Here is a 16,527-nt window from a genome sequence, read left to right on the forward strand (position 1 = left end):
TTGGAGGTGAAGCCTAGCTGGGGATGGCTGTAGCTTGGACCATGTGCCCAGCTGCACATTGAATCCTTGCCCAAAGATGGGCAGCAGCTTGCATATGCCAGCAATGGGTCATTTGCTACAGTATCCAAAGAGAAAACAGACTCAGCACCTCAAGCAAATGAGGCCCAGCACTTCCTGTGTGAGCTTTCCATTTCCTCAGCCAAACAAAAGCCAAAGGGAGTGGGAGAGGGAGGAGGGATAGAGGGAGACGGGTCACAGAAGAGAGTTAACAGGACTGATGGCCAGAATATGGACAAACAGGGGCTGGGTGGACCATATCTAAGAGACCTGTGGTTGTGAGGTGAGGTGACCCAGGGAAGGCCCAAGCTCCAGGGACAGATGGTCTGCCTCCCCACCCCAAGAGGAAGGGAGGAACACTCTGTGACCCCTGTGCAGGCTCAGAAGCAGTGGCTTCAGATACTTGGAGAGGAGACCTTCCTTGTCAGTTTCTTTCCAAATCTGCAAATTGCCTAGTCGGCATTATAGATTAACAGCCTGAAAAGTTTGAGGCTGTCCATGTTAACTCTTTAGGGAACACTGCCAGAAAACAGCTGCCCCTAAGCCAGCAGATCAGTCCATTCCTTTGTGTGGCCCCAGCTGCCTAGCTGAGGGGTCAACCGTGGCTCCTAAAGCCTCAGCCTAGGAAGGTTCATGGGAGGATGCAGAAAACTGTTTGATGCCGTGAGCATCACCCACAGTTACAGAGCTAGAGCTGAGAGGGAATGGGGAGAGAGGGCTTGACAGTCCAGGGGAGCTTCTTGGCATGAGGAACAGGGAAGAAATTTGAGGAAGAAAAGGGGGAAAGAGGCAGACAGTCCACACAGAAAGGTCAATAAACTACTGGCCAGAAATCTCTCCTGCAGCCTTCCCTCTGTGGGTCACCCATGAGTTGAGAGAAGCCCCTGGCCCAGAGAAGTGCTATCGGCAGCAGCCTAGGTCCCCATACTCTGCCCTCCAGTATGTGCCCCTCCCAGGGGAGAGCACCAAAGAAGAATGATGAAATGCTGGGCATCTCAAACACACATACATATACCCCACAGAGCCTAAAGGAGCTGAGGACACTGCACCTGCCAGACACCACAAAATAGCACGGGGCGGGGGGGTGAGAGGGGGTAGAGGCGAGAGAAAGAGAAAGGTAAAGGGGAAAGAGACAGAGACAGGAAGAGAGAGGCAGAGGGAAGGAGAGAGATGGAAAATCAACAGAGTTGACCAGAGATGGGCGCCAAAATGCACACACATTAAGAAACTATAGTGCAAACATGAACACACACACACAGTGACACTAACACAAGAAAAGAATGGGATGCATATAGACCAGGAGCCAGCAAATATTCTGCAAAGGGCTAGAAAGTAAACATTTTAGGCTCTGCAAACTGTAACATCTCTATTGTGACTACTCGGCTCTACTGCTGCAGTGTGAAAGCAGCCATAGACAAAGTGTAAACAAGTAAGCCCAGCTGTGCTCCAATATGATCTCATGGACACTGAAATTTGACTTTCTTAATGATTTTCACAAGTCATGAAATATTATTCTTTTGATTTTTTAAAACCATTTAAAAATGTAAACCATTCTTAGCTCCTGGGCCATAGTTTGCTGACCCGATACAGATACACACAAACATCAGAGGCAGGCAGACAGGCAGTAACACACCAAGATACGCAGAGGCAGGCAGGCAGGCCTAGGTGACGCAGGCAGGGAGAGACAGATGAGGCAGGCAGAGGTAGGTCAATACAGGCAGACTGGCATACACAATACTTCCCTTTCCAATAGAGAGATGCAGACTGGCACAAAGTGACATGGTCATGGACAAACGTGGACACGGATAGTCAAGAACATACATATACACCCTTACAGGACTCAGTCCCACACATAGAGACATGGATAGGGCCAAAGCACACACAGACTGACATGGACCCAGAATCAGAGAGAGACACAGACAGACAAGGATATGGACAGAGACACAAACTGAAACAGACCCCCCATGGAGACACATGAATGTTGCAAAAAGATCCCTACACCCAAGGATAGAAAGAGACATAGACACAGATATGGACACAGCACACAGAAACACATGGACACATATACATGGACAGACACAAACAGGTACACCAAAGATCCTTAGATAAATCCCTAGACAGACACACACAGACCCTCTGACACAGAGAGACAACCAGAGCCAAAGAGGCACACACACAGGTAGAACCTATACACAGATATGGACGTAAGAAACAGCCATGTGTGGTGAGCACTTGGGTGGCTCAAATGGCTGAGCATCCGACTCCTGGTTTCGGCTCAGGGTCCTGGGGTGGAGCACAGAGTTGGGCTCCCCACTCAGCAGGGAGTCTGCTTGTCTCCTCTCCCTTTGTCCCTCCCCCCACTCACACACACTCTCAAATCAATCGATCAATCAATCAATCTAGAAAGAGGCAAGCAAGCAAGCCATGCATGGTTAACATCTATGTAAATATAATATGCCACTGAATTGTATATTTAAAAATCGTTAGGATGACAAATTTTGTTACATATATATTTTACCAGAATTTAAAAAAGAAAAAAAAAAGTCACATAAACATATACACAGATCTATGCAAACGCACCCAGGCAGACACATGTACCCCTAGACCAACAAACCCCATATCTAAAATGCTCTGACAGAGAGCACACTGACTCACAGAGATGGGGAGATGGGAAATGAAGTGAGTGGAAGAGAGAGGTGTGCACATTTACCCTCCTCACACATTTCAGTGTGTGAGAGGAAGGCCCAAGCAGAGTGTAGAAGGCAGCACAAGCGGCAGCAGGACGCACCCTGAAGGATGCATGGAGATTAACTGAAAGGTAGAGTAGGAGACAAGGCCTTCCCCTCACAGCAACGGGTGCCCAGACAGGCAGCTGCAGAGACGATGGGCACAAGCAGCACGAAGTGAGAGCAAGGGAGCAAGAGCAAGGACAAAGGACAAAATAGAGCAAACTATGGAATGACAGAGAAGGACAGAGGAGGAGGAACAGACCAGACAGCAGGGAAAAACAGCTGAGATCATCAGAGGACATGGACGGTGTTGAAGGAAGTGAAAAAGCTAAGTTTAAATGAGGAGGGAAGAGAGGAACAAGCAGGCGGCAGGTAGGAAAAACAAAGAGGACCAAGAAGGAGGCTGTGGGAGCACAGGTGGGCTGAGGCCAGCAGCACCAACTCACTGTGAGGGCAGGTCCAGGGATGTGGGTGGAGGATTCCAGGTGTCTGGGTAGCCAAGCATCCAATCTGACCAGACTTTCACACTGGGGAGCAGTTCCTTCAGGTCCGGGACGAAGGAAGACACCTTGATGTCATCTTGGTCATCCTCGTCCTCAGGGGAGGACAGATGAGCTGCAGAGGCAAAGGGTGAGAGCTGGGCCTAGGTCTGCTGTGGCCCAGGAGTGAGGCCTGGGGCGCTGGGACGGCAGCAAGCTCTTAGGGAAGGGAGACCAAGTCCACAGGAAGGCTGGACCCAGAGGCGGAGGACAGGTGCCAGCACCTAAGAGGATTCTGAAAAGCAGGACAAAGAGAGAACCAGTGCACTGGGTCTGCCCCTGCAGACAGCTCTTTCTGCTCCACCTGTGGCCTGGCCAAAGTCGCCACTCAGGCCTCTGGCCACCACCCCCTCTTTAGCTTTCCTTCAGCATGGCACTGAGATGGCACTAGAGTTCCCGCCAAAATAACCCGAATTTGACCATGAGGAAATATTAGAGAAACCCAAACTGGGGGACATTCAACAAAATAAGTGGCGTATGCATGTATGCTTCAAAAATGTCAAGGTCATGAAAGACAGAGAAAGACTTGAGAAACCACTGAAGAAACCATTCAGGGCAAGATTGCAGGAAACTAAAGGGACACAGCACCTAAATTGCATTGCTTGATCCTGGTGTGGGTCCTAGACCAGAAAATGACTTTTTTTTAGGACAACAGGTACAAACTCAGTAAAGTCTGCAGATTCAACAACAGTACTGTTATCAATGTTGGCCTCCTGATTTTGATAACTGTGCTGTCATGTAAGGGAATAACCTTGTTATTTGGAAATATTCAGTCAACTATTTGGGGGGTAAAGGGCTACCATGTCTACAACTCACAATCAAATGGTTCAGAACAAAAATAAGCATAAGTATATGCATGTGTAGGGAAAGAGAACTTAAAGAAACTACAGTAAAATGTTAACAAATGGGGAATCTGGGTGAAGGGTATATAAGAGTTCTTTGTATTATTCTTGCAACATTCCTGTAAGTTTGAAATTGTTTCAAAATAAAAAGTTACCTCAACCCTCCCTCCACAATATGGCAGCTGCAGTCTGGAGGCATTCACAAAGTTGAAGTGGCAGGGAGACAATAGAGGGGCCTCTATACTCACCAATATTGGTCTAGGACCTAAGAGAAAGGGGCAACCTTTAGCCCTACTTTACCCGGCTCAGCAGGCAGGATTAGATTTCTAAAGGCAACCTTAATGCATACGGGGATGCGGAGCAACTCAAAGGTTAAAAAACAGCCCCTGCTACTGCTTCTCCCTCTGCCTGTGTCTCTGCCTCTCTCTCTCTCTCTGTATGACTATCATAAATAAATAATTTTAAAAAATTAAAAAAAAAAAAAAAGGGATCCCTGGGTGGCGCAGCGGTTTGGCGCCTGCCTTTGGCCCAGGGCGCAATCCTGGAGACCCGGGATCAAATCCCACGTCAGGCTCCTGGTGCATGGAGCCTGCTTCTCCCTCTGCCTGTGTCTCTGCCCCTCTCTCTCTCTCTCTGTATGACTATCATAAATAAATAATAAAAAAAAATTAAAAAAAAAAAAAAAAACAGCCCCTGATCTGGTTCAGTGAGTTGTCCAAGGTCCACAGTGGTTACAACACCCGCCAGTACCGAAGAGGGACACAGAGATAGAGGGGGGAAACCAAAATATCAATTTGAACAAAAAAGGAAATGCTCTTTGCTGGTTTTCTAATGTTGCAGGAACCCGCAGTAGCTCATAGGTACAGTGAAAATCTCAACTATTAGAGAAAAGGGGGAGGGGACAGTGCCCCCAAGAGGTAAATGGAATGCAAGAGGAGCTAGGGCTGGTTAGGTGGGCAGAGGAAGGTGGGGTACTGGGAAGAGGAAGAACGTCAAGTAGAGGGAAGAGGAAGAACGTCAAGTAGAGGGAAGAGATGCCGAGAAGGCAAGGTGGCACTGTGAACTTGTCTGCACGGGACCCAGGCAGGGAAAAGGCCAGCAGTTGGGGGGTTCCTCATCTGCTTACCTTTGGCAGACTCCTTAAGTAAGTAGGTGCAGCGCCGCACCAGGAGAGAAAACATGGCCAAGCCCAGTGCTGTGGCTTGCTCCTGGATCACAGAGCGACACTCCTCCGAGAAGCAGTCTGAAAAGAGGCAAATGAAACTCTATCAGTGCCCTCTTCTCTACCTTACTAGGTGCACGTCCTTGGTCAGGTCACTGAACTCCCTTTCCTCATCTAAGACTGGAGGTACTACTATTTCTTCTCTCAAAGTGTAATCATAATGTGAAATAAAAAAATGCACATGAAGCACTTACCACAATGGCTAGTGTATGGGTAAGTACTTGATAACATTATCATAGGGATCCCCTGTGTAAATTCTGCATCACTTCCCCAGGACCAGTCACTCCAAGGTGGACAGTTTGAGCCAGAACTATATGCTCTCTGTATCTAGTTGGCTACTAGTAATGTTAAACTATAGTAACAAGAAGTCATGTTTAACTAACTCAGTCTCTCTAATATATAGGTAGCAGGAGTACAAACATCAATTAAAATCACAAAAGTACAAATTTAAGTTATCTTCTTGAATCACTAACTTTTCGTTCCATCCTTACCTCCTGTCACTCCTCCACTTACAAATAACCTATTTTCACTGAATGAGCTACTTTTACATAGGAGAATGGGCACATAATAAGCACTTAACCAATGGTACTTTTTACCTTCACAAATTCTTTCCCCTAGGGCTAGAAAATAAATCTGGCTCCCAATACCAGCACCGTCTCCTCCTCACTTTCTCAGCCTGGCTAACTTCCTTCTGGCTGCAGGTCAGCGAAAGAAGCTACCTTGGTGGTGGCCACAGCTATTCTTTGGCAGAAGCTACAATATATACTCTCAAAATGCTGTCTCTACCTACTCCTTGTCAGTGGCCCACTCTAATAGCCACTTGATCCAGACTTGAGAGGAATTGGTGACAGAGGGCAGCAGTCTAACTGCAGCCTTAGAGAAGGAGATACCTAATATGCACAGGAGATGGAATCAGGTGCCCGGTCACTTGCTCTGACATCAACTAATATGTTAATTCCCTCCTTCCCACAGGAGAATGAACCCTCAGAATCTCCACGGGTTAAAAGGATAATTAGCCATATGTTTGATCTCTATGCCTGTTTGCGTGTTAACCTCAACAGCTAGAGGAAAGCCCTCCTGCCTCTCTCCTCATTGACACTAGTCTTGTCAATAGGGCCTAATTGAAGTCTTTACTCCAGGAGATGCTCACAACCACAATTATTCTTAACCGCCTTGGCCGCAGTAGCAAACATGACTGGAGTATACAAAGCCAGCCCCAAACCACTATAGAGAGCCCTAGGAGTGAGAAGGAACAGGCTGCTGCTCAGAAGGTCCCAACATATGAATAGCATCAGTGTAGCAAACTATTCGTCTGTTGTGGCTTTCCTGCCATCCTTCCAGATGCCCACTGGTCCCAAATGTCACCCTCTAACTTTCCAACTCAATTGTGGCAAGCAGTAAGGAAGTGGTAACAATCCATGTGATTAGAATAGGTCACCACTCTCCTTCTTCTGGTAAGGCCCTAAACCTCTGCTAGGGAGACAAGATACAAGCATCCAAGAACCAAGAGGGGAAAGGGTAGAAAGCAGGGAAGGGGAGGATGTGTATGCCATCAAAAGAAAAATGGCAACTTTTCCCTGGCACACCTTACTATGGGCAGCATCACTGTCTGTACTGCCCCAGCTCAGACCAGGCCTTGCCAAGTGCTGCCAGTAGCCTGCTTCTAATTAGCAATGAGGCCAGCCCAGAATGGGGGAGTAAGTCCAAAAAAGAAAAAGCTAGAATAGGATAAGGGAGGCCACATCCTGGTAGCTGACATTAGTGACCCCTTATCAACTGGGAATCTTGGGCATAAGTTACCTGCACACAGAAGGCCCTGAGAAGGTATGAAAGGGGGGTGACCTAGCTCAAGGAGATTGGCATTTTGAGAAGCCCAAAACTACAATAAGATACTCTCACTAACCTGAATATGGATAAGATGGGGCAAAGGGAGATTAGTTCCACCAAGCCCATTTCTATTTTTATGACAAATGGCAATCTTAGGTGAGGCTACTTCCCAGAGTGCAAAGCTGTGACCAGGGTTCAAAGGGGAGAATGAACTGCTTAAAAACAATGACACCTGTGGCCTCTGCAGAGTTCAGGTTGACTCTTTTCTTTCTTCCTCCTTTCTGTTTCCATTTCCCTTTCCTTTCCTTTCTTTTTTCTTAAAGATTTATTTATCTAAGAAAGAGAGAGAGCACGCATGTGAGCATGCAGGCAGAGAGGGGCAGAGGGAGAGAGTCCCAAGCAAACTCCACGCTGAGCAAGGAGGACGATGTGGGGCTTGATCCCATGACTGTGAGATCATGACCTGAGCCAAAACCAAGAGTCTGACACTTAACCAATTGCACTACCCAGGCGCCCCCAGGTTGGCTCCTTTTTAAAGCCTCCTGTGATAAGGTCTGGGAGCCAGGCAGGGTAGTAACAACTGGAGCCTCTTTGCTTTAAGTGTGGAAGGACTCGACTATGTCTCAGCAGCAGCTGAAAAGGCAGCTTCATGAATGTTCCATTCTTAGCCACAGTTATGTCACCTCAAACCTTTACCTCCTCCCGTCTCTCTATTCCTGGCGAGGGTCTGGAGATGTGCAAGCACTAAGCCATTCTGCCTAATCGAGCAGGTGGTGTATCACAGTTTTACGGGGGTTAGAATGCCTGGGTCTCAGTCTGCCTTCTGACCACATCATAGGGAGTACTTTTCAGGAGCCCTTCCCTTGTCCATGCTCAGCGGTACCACAAGCACATACTGAACATCTATAGTGTGCCTCACCCTGTGCTGGGTATTATGGAGAACACAGCTACAAATAAAAGAGTCCCTGCAACCTTAGGACCTTTCAATTGGATGGAAAAAACTGCTATTTACCTAAGTAACCATGGTAACTCAGACCCAGTGCCTCCAGTGAGTACAACATTAAGTGTTATGGCATCTTTGGAGATACTCTTCGCCTCACTTTGGTTTCTGTAGGCTAGAAGCCATAAGATGCCACTCCTTTAAAAGTATTCACTTTCATATTAGTAAGTTGGAAAACAACATCCAAATTCCCAGAGTCCACCCACTCTGGGGCTAGAGCTAGGAAACTGGCCCTAGTCTGACAAATGCCCATATATATCCCTAGAGTTGGGCTGGGTCAGACCAACAAATGATGTGGGGTGGGGAAGGAAAAAGCATTGTTTGCCTTGGTATTTGCCTGGGTTCCTCTGGCTTTGTGTCAGGTAGCAGGAGCCTGACATGAGCTGAGGAACTCATTAACACTGTGAAACAGCCTTTCCCCTTCTTTCCAAAAGCAGGCTTGCTCAAGGGTTTAGGGGGATGGTTTTGGCTAGGCAAGTCAGATGGAAATATTTCTTACCAAGAAAGTCACCTGAGGTCTGAACTTGATTCTGCGCTTTCCCACATGCTCTCAGATGGCCAGGTGACCAGAGCTCCCACTATTCCTATGCCCAAATACCTACTCAGGCAGAAATATTCTTCTCACTCCTATCTAATGGGGAGACTTTCTCATTTTTCTGAGAACATATTCATGGAAAACATAAACCAACTGTCGTCAAAGTTGTATGAAATCAGGAAACGGAGCGGCCGGGAGAAGGCTGCCATGTGGCCGGATGTTATGTATTTCTAATTAGTGCTATACATCTTTCAACAGCAAGTGTCCTTCTGCTGGGAAACACAACACACTGCCCTTGTTATTGTAACTGTCAGAGAAGTGCTTAAACAGATAATCTCCAGGAAAAGTGATAAACACGTCCCCTCTCCCACCAGTGTATGCGAGACGGTGCTGCCAAAGCAAAGCTGTGCTTGACGGCTCCAGGATGGCAAAGCAACCTCCTGCAGGAAATGGGAATGAGGCAGGAGGAGGGAGAGGGGGCAGGAAGGGAGAAGAGGCAGGCCCACCTGCCTGGACCCTCTTTGTCTAGCCAAGGGACAGTGGTTCAGAACCCTCACTTCTGATTAACTCCTGGGTCAGGGAGAGAATTGGAGGCAACCAGTATCAGCAGGGATGAGGTTTGGCTGGACACAGAAAAATCTGGCAGCAATGAAACGAGCAGTTTCCCTGATGCACACAGCCTGCTTCCTGGCAAGAGGATGACAAGAGTGCTAAAGGGGAGACACAGGATGGATGACACAGAAGTCTGGTACCCTGACAGTAGCGGAGGGATTCAGAAGACACTGGGGTCCACTAGCCATTCCAGGAGAGAGAACCAACTATTTGGTCAGCTGTTTCACTAATAGCTGGAGAAAAATGCAGGCAAGACCACTTTATTCACTGACTCCCTCCCCACCAGCTCCTCCCAAAGACAGGAAATGAATGGTCAGTCACCTCCAAACTAACACCACCTGGAGGCGATTTGTTGGCTCTTATCTTTCAGACATAAGGCTGCTTTCTCATGAGTCAGTCACCAGTCAGACACAGGGTTGGCATAGTTCCTGAGCAGCCCACCAAAACCTCCTTGTCTACAGGAAGTGGGCAGTGAGAGCATCTTTCAACTGCTGCTGTTTGGACTACAGAGTTCCCTATGGCAGTTACTGACTGAAGTGGGGTGGAAGAGGCAGTCATTGTATAAGAGCCAGATAAAATCTCAGAGCAACGGCAGAGATGTCCATGCCATCAAGGCATGACTGTATTCCCTGGGAAGTAAAATGAATGCATCAGAAAAATCAGGCACCAATACACCCAAGCAAATTATTCATACATAAAGGCAGAACACAGGCTGACAGAAGGCCGGTCATGAATGACATAGCCACAACAAAACAGAGGAGCTTGTTTCAGAGGAGCCTGAAAGGTAGTGTTTCCTCTCTAAGAGCCCCTACTGTCATGCTTGCTACTCCTTTTGGATTTTCTAGGATTGTAAAACTCTGACTTCTTTTAGTGGGTAGATGTGAAGGCAAAGGAAATCTCAGCCCAACAAAGTGATCTCTCTCATTAGTTCCAAAGTTATTTATTCATCCCAATGGTGGAGGGCATAATGGAAAATAGGATCCATCCGTAAGAAGATGATAATCTAATGAGGAAGACAGGAAGAATACACAGACTTAAATAACTACAATTCAAGGAAGATGAAAGTAAGATACTTTCTTTCACCAGAGGGGGAAAAAAAATCATTTCCAGCTAGGGTATAGGAGAAAACGTTTCACAGAAGAAAGTACTCCTGAGCAAGGCTGCAAAAAACAGAGATGGAACTGGCAGGATGAAGGAGAGACTGAGTGTTGCTAAGGAGGCCATGCAGGTAGGGGCACACCAAGCACACTCCCACACTCAAACAATGCACCAGTGTGCCATATGACAGGGACCACAAAGCACTGGGCCTGTGATGTCAAAGCAAGGAACACAGACCTGACTTGGCAGGTAGTAAGGAGGGCACCCGCTCAAAATTTCCAAATGAAATACAGGTGAGTATTTTATAAAGATTAATGTAGTTAAAACATTTAGGATGGATTAGGGTAGCTGGAAAAATATAATAGGAAGGGAGTCTGGTTGGGAATCCAAGACGGCATGAACTCGTTTGAACGGAGAGATATTATATGTAGTATACTTCATAAATTTTATAATGCCAAGTAAATGTAATATCTTTCTTACAGGAACTAGAAGATGGAATGGACAGAAGTGTACAGATGTGAGAAATACTGCCGAAAGAAAATCAACAGAAGGTAGAAATGATGTGTGTGGGAGGTAAGGGATTCACTGAAAGGGGCCAAAGACTCTCACCAATAATCTCAGCAGGTTCAGAGGATCCTGAGACCTCAAAAAGGATAACACCTACCAAAGGGGGTCCAGGAAAGGGGCAGAAGTTTGGGATTGCAGAACACCTGGAGTGAGGGAGGTATGCATCCAGGAGTCCCTAGACTCCCACCCACTTGGCTCTGAGCCACTCCTGTCTTTCCAGAACAAAGACACCTTAGGGGGTCAGAAATATTTGAGGAAGACCTTGCATAAGGAGGCCTGGGAAGTCTGAACTGGCTCTCCCTGTGGAAGCCATTAGATATTCAGCACTTCATTTGTTTCCAATTCTTGCAAGAGTGCAGCTCCAGGCTGTGGGGTGAGAGGCTCCTCTCTGACGTAATCAGGAAGCAGCTGCAAAATTAAGGAATCCCTCATGACATCATAAAAAGAGTAGATGGTTTACTGGGGAAAGTATAAAAATTAATTACATATTCCCACATGAATCCCTTCCCCTAAATCTGTACACACTCCCTCCCACCCCCATGTATTCTCTCATCAACAACATCCCAAAGCCACCTTACTGAGCAGGATACAAAAGGGAAAACAAAACTCAGGAAGACAAAGTTTTTTGATGCACCCATGGTCTGCCCCATACATTTGGAACTTAACAAGTGATACCTTGTCCTGGAATTCTTATACATATACCATGTTTCCCCAAAAGAATTATAAGCCCCTTGAAGACAAGAGCTATGTCAAGACTTCACATCCTTGAAAATTAGCGCTATGAAGGGGTTCAAAACATGAATGCTGTTCACAACAGTAGGTACACTATGCCTCTCACTTGTGAATCCTAACCAAAAACAACATGATTCCACTGTGGCCTAAAATAATAACTAAGATATACTAAGACTTCTTTTAGGCACATAGAGAAGAGAGGGTGTGTGTGTGTGTGTGTGTGTGTGTGTGTGTGTGTATGTATTTATATGTGTGTATGTGAAATCTCAAAACTTTAAAAAAGATTTGCACAGGAGGTATTATTTTCCCTCTCTGACAGTTAAGGAAACAGAGAAGTTAAATGACTTGGGACACCTGGGTAGCTCAGTAGTTGAGCGTCTGCCTTCGGCTCAGGGTGTGATCCCAGGGTCTGGGATTGAGTCCACATCAGGCTCCCTGCAGGAGCCTACTTCTCCCTCTGCCTGTGTCTCTGCCTCTCTCTCTGTCTCTCATGAATAAATAAATAAAATTTAAAAAAAAAAGAAGTTAAATGACTCGCCCAAGGTCACAAAGCCATTAAGTGTCAGAGATGGGATTTGAATTCAAGTCTGTCATCTCTTGAACCCATGCTATTCCCATACTTGGTTTTCAAATGCCTGTGATTCAAGCTACAAGCTCCAACTCTTCCTCTGCCCTTTATATGAACATGAAAACCTCAGAAACGCTCCATAGTTCTGCACAAAAAGCTCTAAGGTAACAAATATGTGGAATCTAAAATTAAAAACACTATACCATTTCGGGGCACCTGTGTGGCTCAGTCAGTTAAGCATCTGCCTTTGGCTCAGGTCATGATCCCAGGATCCTGGGATTGAGCTCCATGTGGGGCTCCCTGCACTCAGTTGGGAATCTGCTTCTCCTTCTCCTTCTGCATCGCTCCCCCTCCACTCCTAGACTTGTGAGTGCATGCTCTCTCTCTCAGATAATTAAAATCTTTAAATAAACAAATTAATTAATAAAAACACTATCCCATTTATAATACCAAAGAAAACAAAAAACCTACATATAAAATATTAGATATTTTCAATATTAAATCTAACAAAATATGTACAGAATCTCTATGCTGAAAATTATAAAATACCAATGGAAGAAATCAAAGAAGACCTAAATACCTGGAGAGATTTACTATGTTCATAAGTTGGATGACTCAATATTGCAGAAAGCAATTCTCCTCACACAGACCTATAGGTTTAATGCAATTACTATCAAAATTTCAGCCAAGTTTCTTGTAGACAAAGACAAGCTTATTCTAAAACTTATATGGAAAGGCAAAGGGCCTAGGATGGTTAAAACCATTCTGAAACAGAATAACAAAGTGGGAAGAATCACTCTTCCCTATTTTAAGTCAAAGAAAGGAAAGCCTTTTCTTTTTTCTTAAAGATTTTATTCACTTATTCATGAGAGACACAGAGAGAGAGAGGCAGAGGGAGAAGCAGGCTCCATGCAGGGAGCCTGATGCAGGACTCGATTCTGGGACTGTGGGATCATGCCCTAAGCCAAAGGCAGCCACTCAACCGCTGAGCCACTCAGGTACCCCGAAAGGAGAGCCTTTTCAACAAATGGTGCTAGAGCAATTAGACAACCACAGGCCAAAAAGTGAACCCAGACATAAGTCTTGCACCTTATACAAAAATTAAGTGACAATGGATCAAAGACTTAGATGTAAAACAGAAGACCATAAAACTTTTAGAAAAAAAACTGAAGAAAGTCCTCAGGACCTAGGACCAAGTGAAAAATTTTTGGACTTAATGCTAAAAGCACAATCTACAAAAGGAAAATTGAGATACTGAAGCTCATAAAAATTAAACACTTTTGTTCCGCAAAACAATGTAAGAGGATGAAAAGGCAAATTACAAATTGGGGCAATGTATTTGTAAACTACAAAGGACTGGTATCTAAATGATATAAAGAACTCTCAAAGCTCACTGGTGAGAAAAACAATCTAATTAGAAAATGGACAAAAGACAGAGCAGACATTTCATCATAAACAGATGAAATATAAGCGCATGAAAAGATGTTCAATATTGTTAGTCATTAGGGAAATGAAAGCTAAAAGTGCAAGACATCACTACACATCTATCAGAATGGCTAATATAAAAAACAGTAACAACACAATACCAACAAGCTAGTGAGGATGCAGAGGAACAGGATCATACATCCCTAGCTGACTGGAATGTAAAAATGGCATAGCAATTCTGGAGAAGTTTGGCAGTTTCTTCTAAAGCTAAAAATGTACTTATGATATGATACAGCAATTATCTTGGGCATTTATCGCAGAGAAATGAAAACTTATGTGCGCAGAAATCTGTACACAAATGTTCATGGCAGCTTTATTCATAACGGACTAAAACTGGAAACAACCCAAATGTCCTTCAATGGATGAACAGTTAAACAGACTGTGGAACATCCACGGCACAGAATACTACTCTGCCATAAAAAGAAAAGTGATGTATACAATAACTTGGATAGACCTTCAAGGAATTATGTGGAGTAAAAAAAAAAAAGCCAATTTCAAGAGGTTACATATTATGTGACCCCATGTATAGAATACTCTTGAAATAATGTAATTTTAGAGACAGAACAGAGGTTAAGATCTGGGAACAGAAGGGGCCAGGGATGTTTCTAAAGAGGTAGCCTGAGGGAGCTTTGCAGTGAGGGAACAGTTCTGCTCCTGGACTGTGTAGCAGTTACATGAAGCTACCTGTGTGATAAAACTGGATAGAACTATACATACACACAAACGTGCAACTGTATAAATGTGTAACTGGCAAAATCTGAGTAGGGTCTGTGGATTGTACCAAAGTCAATTTCATCACATTGATGTTGCACTAAAGTTACACAACATGCTAACATTAGGGAAGGAGGGATGAAGGGACAGGACCTCACTGTGTATGTGTATATATATATATATATATATACATATATATATATATATTTTTTTTTTACAACTTCCTGTGAATCTTTAATTCAAAATATGAAGTTCAAAACAAGTAAACTCCAAAAAGATCTAACCTAGGATTCCAGAAATGTTTCTCTTTTACAAAGAACAGGGCTACTTAGACATTTTGGGGACATTTTCCCAATTAGCTGATTATTCAGCACAGATCCTACAGCCCCTGTTCCCATCTTGTGCTGCCTGGACTGAGCTACTAGAGACTACTGTGGCATCTGGACTGAGCAAAAAATTGCCAGGGGCAACCAAAAGGGAAATAAGAAAAAAGAAGGGAAAGTTTACTGAAGACAGAACTTTTGTCTAAAGAATAAGGAGTAAAACAAGAGAACTTCATTATCAAGGCTGTGACTCATTGGATCAGTAAAATCCATGTCAAGCAGCACAAAGTGAAGGTGATGAGAAAGTGAAGAAAGATGACAAGAAGAACAAATTGCAGAAGCTAAGTGATCTGTTTAAACATGTTCTTGCTGCTCAAAAAATAAGGCAAGGTATAAATCTCAAATCAGTGGTATGTGTTATCTTCAAACAAGGACAGTCAGGAGGAAAAAAGTTGCTTAAAACATGTTGCTTAGCACTGTTTTCTTCATAAATGAAACTGCTTATGCATTTTCAGCGTGCCATGCTTTGGACTATTAGTCAAGATGTATATTAAGAAGTTTTCCTTTAATTGGAATATTAGCTTCAATACCATGTGAAACTATCTCTTTGTCAACAAATCTGTAGACCAAAGTTTAAAGTTTAAAAAAACAAAAACAAAAACAAAACTTCATCAAAACAAACAAACACTTCTCTCCAAAAGACAAAAATGAAAAGAGAAGCCAAAGAGAAAATTTTCTTCCTGGGAGAAAGTATTTATAAAACACTTATCTGACAAAGGACTATCTAGAATATATAAAGAACTCTTTCAACTTAAAAAAGTGAGCAAAGAAGATATATGGATGGCAAATAAGTGCATGCTCAACATGTACTTCTGATAAAATTCTCAACATTATCAATCATTAGGGAAATCAAAGCCACAAATACAACTCCATATCCACTAGGATGGCTGTAACCAAAAAGAGAACAAGTGTTGCTGAGGATATGGAGTACAGGGAGTTCTCACACACTTCTTTGGAAAACAATTGGGAAGTTTCTTAAAGAGTTAAAACAAAAAATAAGTTAAAACACTTATTTACCAAATGAGCTGGTTATACCAGTCCTAGGGATTTACTTAAGAAATATGAAATCATAAGTCCACACAAAGATTTACACTTGTATGTTTGTAGCAGTTTTATTCATAAAAGCCCCAAACTGGAAAAAAAAAAAAAAAGAAAAAAAAAAACAACTGTCCATCAATAAGAGAATAGATAAACAAATTGTGGTATATCCATACAATGGAAGACTACTCAGCAACAAAAAGGAACAAACTACTGAATCGTTCAACAACATGGACAAATGTCAAAATCATTACTGTGGAGTAAAGAAGACTGACCAAAAGACAGAGACAGAGGGAAAGAAAATACTGTCAAATTATAGAAAATGCAAACTCTTCTATAGTGACAGAAAGCAGATCAGTGGTTGCCTAGGGATTAGGAGGAAAGGTCAGGAAAGAAAGGATTACAAAGGGGCACAAATAAATTTTTGTGAGTGAAGGATATGTTCACTATCTTGACTGTGGTGATGGTTTCACAAATGTATACATATGTGGAAAATTCAGCAAATTGTACACTCTACATATGTATAGTCTGATACAAATCAATTAGATCTCAATAAAACTGTTAAAAGTTTTTTTTTTTAAG

The 16,527-nt window shown here is 43.9% G+C and overlaps 1 protein-coding gene across 4 annotated transcripts in view; it reads right to left on the reverse strand.

Moving 5' to 3' along the window:
- SMG6 (SMG6 nonsense mediated mRNA decay factor) overlaps positions 1-16,527 on the reverse strand; it is a 239,644-nt gene that overhangs the window by 129,185 nt on the left and 93,932 nt on the right. For all 4 annotated transcript variants that reach the window (XM_026016159.2, XM_026016160.2, XM_072741189.1 and 1 more), the window contains 2 exons: positions 5,294-5,410; positions 3,233-3,401 (listed from right to left, as the gene is read on the reverse strand). In XM_026016159.2, the coding sequence (XP_025871944.1) occupies positions 3,233-3,401; positions 5,294-5,410 (286 nt within the window). The remainder of the gene's footprint in view (positions 1-3,232; positions 3,402-5,293; positions 5,411-16,527) is intronic.

Source organism: Vulpes vulpes, chromosome 2, assembly GCF_048418805.1.
Source record: "Vulpes vulpes isolate BD-2025 chromosome 2, VulVul3, whole genome shotgun sequence".
Classification (NCBI taxonomy): domain Eukaryota; kingdom Metazoa; phylum Chordata; class Mammalia; order Carnivora; family Canidae; genus Vulpes; species Vulpes vulpes.